Source organism: Thunnus thynnus, chromosome 4, assembly GCF_963924715.1.
Source record: "Thunnus thynnus chromosome 4, fThuThy2.1, whole genome shotgun sequence".
NCBI classification, from domain to species: domain Eukaryota; kingdom Metazoa; phylum Chordata; class Actinopteri; order Scombriformes; family Scombridae; genus Thunnus; species Thunnus thynnus.
This window is the reverse complement of record NC_089520.1, coordinates 19660863-19664841: the sequence shown is the minus strand read 5'-3', so window position 1 is coordinate 19664841 and position 3979 is coordinate 19660863. Positions and strand designations below refer to the sequence as shown.

Below are 3979 nucleotides of genomic sequence, written 5' to 3'. Positions count from 1 at the left end.
TATTTTTTAAAGACAAATAAATTTGCTGTTTTAAAAGGTGAAAATGAAAGTCTAACTTGTATTTGTCACAAATGTCATGAAGTCACATAAATTGTACGTTGCAATTGATTAGCAACAGAACCACTTGGTAAAATGTCACCAAAGTGTTTTCAGAGGTTCTATGATGAAACAAAATAGAAGAGAGTTATATGGTATGAAAAAAAACCCAAACTGCTTTGACCACCAGACGACACATTACCAAAAACACAACATCCCAAATGAATCAAGGTGAAGGAAGAGTCCTCTGACCTGATTCTTTGGACACTAGTTTTGACACCTCATCGGGCCTTTTGTATTTTAGGTAACAAATGAGTGATTTTAAATTCTGTTGCAAAATATTCACCAGAAAAAATAGTGAGAATTCTATACACAGCTCTGCAAACTAGATTAATCTCACCTCACAGCAAATGCCTGGTCACTAAGACAAGTCAGTTGTTTCACCCTCCATAAATTCCCAGATTGGAGATTGTCCCATCTGCTCATGTTTGTCGCCAAATAAAAACCCCGTCAGCATCTCATCCGTTAACCCTAGTGCAGCGTTCAAAACAATCTGAACAACCAAAGCATGAAAACAAGTCTTGCACTACATTATGATACAACACAATTTTCCAATATACCTTCACACAGACTCAGTGTACAAATAATAATAGAAGTGTCATTTGTCCCTTTTTAACAAAATTATTGTGCCTGAAGAGATCTAACTAGGCACAATAATCAAAATGACCTCGGTGGTTTTAGTATTGGTGGTTGGGGGCTTTTAAAGCTTCCTTCTCCACCTTAGAAGTAGGTGAAGTTGTTCAGTTACTCTTAATAACTTTGACTTGGCCTAGCTTTCTTCAGTAAATTAACCTGGTTCTACTATGTAGTGACATTCAATGGTCAATTCAATTCAAACTGTGTCCAGTTATTTATTATGCTTCCACGCCAGCGCCAGCTGTGGATAGAGGCATTATGTTTTTGGGTTGTCTGTCCGTCCATCCATCTGTCTGTCCCACTGTCGTGAATGCAATATCTCAGGAACGCCTGGAGGGATTACATCTGGCACAAACGCCCACTTTGACTCAAGGATGAACTAAGAATTTGGTGTTCACATGTCAAGGTCACTGTGACCTCACAAAACACATTTTTGGCCGTAACTCAAGAATTCATACCCTAATTATGACAAAGTTTCACAGAAATGTCTAATAGGATAAAATGATGAAGTGATGACATATATCCAAAAGGTTAAAGGTGAACTTCACTGTGACATTATAATGTTCGGCAAAAACACTTTTCTGGCCATTATTTAACGCCATAACTCAGGAACAGAAGGGCAGATTGTGACCATATTTCACATTTGGTCGGATACTGAATTGGTGACACTAATCTTGGGTGTGCACCTTGAAACTGTGGCGATTGTATAGATCTTCTGTGCTGCCGGATTGAAGATGTGTGTGAAACATCCGGCATCCATTTAGAATTTGAAGCTTCTTTGCAGTAACATCCATATTTGAAGTATTGTCTACTGTCATGGCTACAACATTGTGCTCTATCAGAATGTGTTTGTTATGTTACGTTTTATCGCTGCTAAGCAACATCTGAATCTTTGGGTTGTACAGGAACGTTAGCTTTAGCATTTAGCAAACAACAACTGAAAAAAACCCCATAAGCGTTACGGGTCGTGTTGCTGTTTCTGTAACAGTTTAGCTAGCAGGCAACGTAGAAACTGAATACTGGGCGTTTTTATAAAACATTGGTGTGATTATTTAGAGAATAAAACCATTCAAATTGTTTTTAATAAACAGTAAATCAAAATATCAGCTCAAACTAAAGAGGTTTATCTACATCTGTTGCCATGATGGACGCCTGGCGAACGAAATCACTGACAACTTAATTTCATTCAAGGTAAGTATCTCAGTATAGAGGTAATTTCACTCAAACTACACAAAAACAACGTATTTTCTCACTTAAGCTACTTCTAGAGGTGTCTGGCAATGCAGACAGTTGTGTTTGCGGGTTTTCTCTGAAATATCTGCCAGTTCCTTTTAAGTTCACCTAGTTGCTAATGGAGGGCGATGCTCATCATTGTAAAACAAAACCAAACCAAAAGAAAGTACAGTATAATGTTAAAAATGAAACAGCATGCTACTCTGGATAATCCACAACAGTTTATAGAAGGACAAGGCCTTTTGTTTTTGGTAGGTAACGTTAGTAAAACTCACATCAACATACAAGCTTTTCAGATATCTAACTGCAGGATTTGTGGTTCAGTCCCTGGTTCCTCCTGTCCATATGTTTAAAGTGTAACACATAATAACAATACACTGAACCTTGAATTGCTTCCGATAGTAACTTAGGCCTGTTCCTTGCATGGTAGCTTGTGTAAAGTAATAAATGCGGCCCATTAAGCAGCAGACCTCCCTCTCAAAAACAAAGATGTTTTTGAGATATGCATCAGATTGAAAGGAGCCAAGTTCTGTGCTTTCCCCTTTTTTATGCCAGTTTAAGGACAGAAAGGCCACATTGATATTCTCCTAAGCACAACCAACTAATTTATCTATAATCATAGAGTGAAATAAAGGGATCAAGATATTGACCTCATACCAGAGTAGATGTGATTTTCTCACCTTGAAGCAAAACTCTGAATTTAATGTCTAATCTTGCACTGCATGTCAATTCTCTCAAGTCACTCTGTAGCTGGAGCTGTGGTGTCCACACTGAGAGAAATGGCCTCCCTCATTCACAACGATTTTAGCAGAGCTGGTAACATTTCAGCCCTGAAAGACTCTTTGGATGAAACCCAAGGAGACGAGGGTGTTGGCCCTGGGGGAATGAGGACCCTTGAGACAGGACAGTTGCAGTCTAGCCCAAACTATGCCAGTGATGACTGTTCCAGTGCTACTTCTGTGTCTGCATCCAGCTGCACTACTGGATCCCCTGGAGCCCTCTCTTGCTCCAGGGACAATGCCCTTGATTGTGCCCAGGCCTCAGGTGTTTATGCTTTACTCCATGAGATCCAAGAGCTCAAGGACAACCAAGTTCAACTTGAGGAGTCCTTTGAAAACTTAAAATCCTACTACCAGCAAAACTATACCGTGATCATGGAGACCCTACAAAAGGAACAAAACAGGTAGCATAAGCTTACTACTGTATAGTACTCTGTGTAGAAAGAATGTATCCTGTTTGTGATGTACTGTTGTCACTATTTTGCAGGTGTGATCTTATAGAACAGCAGGTCAGTGACTTGACAGAACTACATCAGAATGAAATTGGGAACTTCTATAAGAAGCTAGCCGACATGGAGGAGAATATTGCTCATCAGTCCTATTTTAGAGTGGCAGACATTGATGTAAGCTTCACTAGTCACACTGTGTGTCATATAGCAAGAAAGAGACTTTCAATTACAGTTTTTACTTTGATCTGTAGGAGGCACTGCAGGCATGTCAGACACATCTCTTCAAGCTGGAGCAGGAGCAGCAACAGAAGGTGGTGCAGCCTGAGAGTTTGCAGAATACCACAGCACGGACTCTTCTTGGAAAACTTATCAATGTGCTGCTAGCTGTCTTGGCGGTCCTTTTGCTGGTGGTGTCCACTGTGGCTAACTGTGTTGCTCCCTTTATGAAAACATACTGCCGTATGTTTTCCACACTGCTTTTTGTAGCCCTCTTCTTCCTCTGGTGGCACTGGGATGCCTCTTCAGAGTATCTGCATCATTTTTTGCTGCACATGACATCCTGAATAGGGAAGCAGTCAATTAAATTGTCTCAACTCAGGCATTACTCTGGAGTATTTATCAGGAATCTAGTTGAAAAGTGTTCAGCATATGACACCCTCTATCCTTAGACCAGCTCAACTCCAGTGTGACAGTTTGTATTAAAAGGCTAGTTTATTTGAAGCTACAACTACTATGTCCTGACATTGCAAGCAGAATAAAGGTATAATGCTCTACATGTCAAGAGGT

General features: G+C 40.0%; 1 protein-coding gene across 2 annotated transcripts; it reads left to right on the top strand.

Annotated features, from left to right (window-relative positions):
• Nucleotides 1-1339: 1339 nt before the first annotated feature.
• On the top strand, nt 1340-3966 carry LOC137181560 (transmembrane and coiled-coil domains protein 1-like). 2 transcript variants are annotated; one of them, XM_067587356.1, is made up of 4 exons: nt 1340-1923; nt 2794-3148; nt 3232-3367; nt 3445-3966. In XM_067587356.1, the coding sequence occupies exons 2-4, from the start codon at nt 2850-2852 to the stop codon at nt 3754-3756; spliced, it is 747 nt and encodes a 248-aa protein (XP_067443457.1). In that variant the 5' UTR covers nt 1340-1923; nt 2794-2849; the 3' UTR covers nt 3757-3966. The 2 variants fall into 2 exon arrangements, with proteins under 2 accessions (XP_067443457.1, XP_067443456.1); XM_067587355.1 differs by having other exon boundaries at nt 2705-3148.
• The last annotated feature ends 13 nt before the right edge of the window (nt 3967-3979 follow it).

What these genes read in the sequence shown, in the direction of transcription:
- LOC137181560 (XM_067587355.1), top strand. Translation starts at nt 2,745, where the DNA reads ATGGCCTCCCTCATTCACAACGATTTTAGCAGAGCTGGTAACATTTCA. An exon ending in CTACAAAAGGAACAAAACAG is followed by an intron (nt 3,149 to 3,231) that starts GTAGCATAAGCT and finishes ACTATTTTGCAG; the next exon opens with GTGTGATCTTATAGAACAGC. An exon ending in TTAGAGTGGCAGACATTGAT is followed by an intron (nt 3,368 to 3,444) that starts GTAAGCTTCACT and finishes TTTGATCTGTAG; the next exon opens with GAGGCACTGCAGGCATGTCA.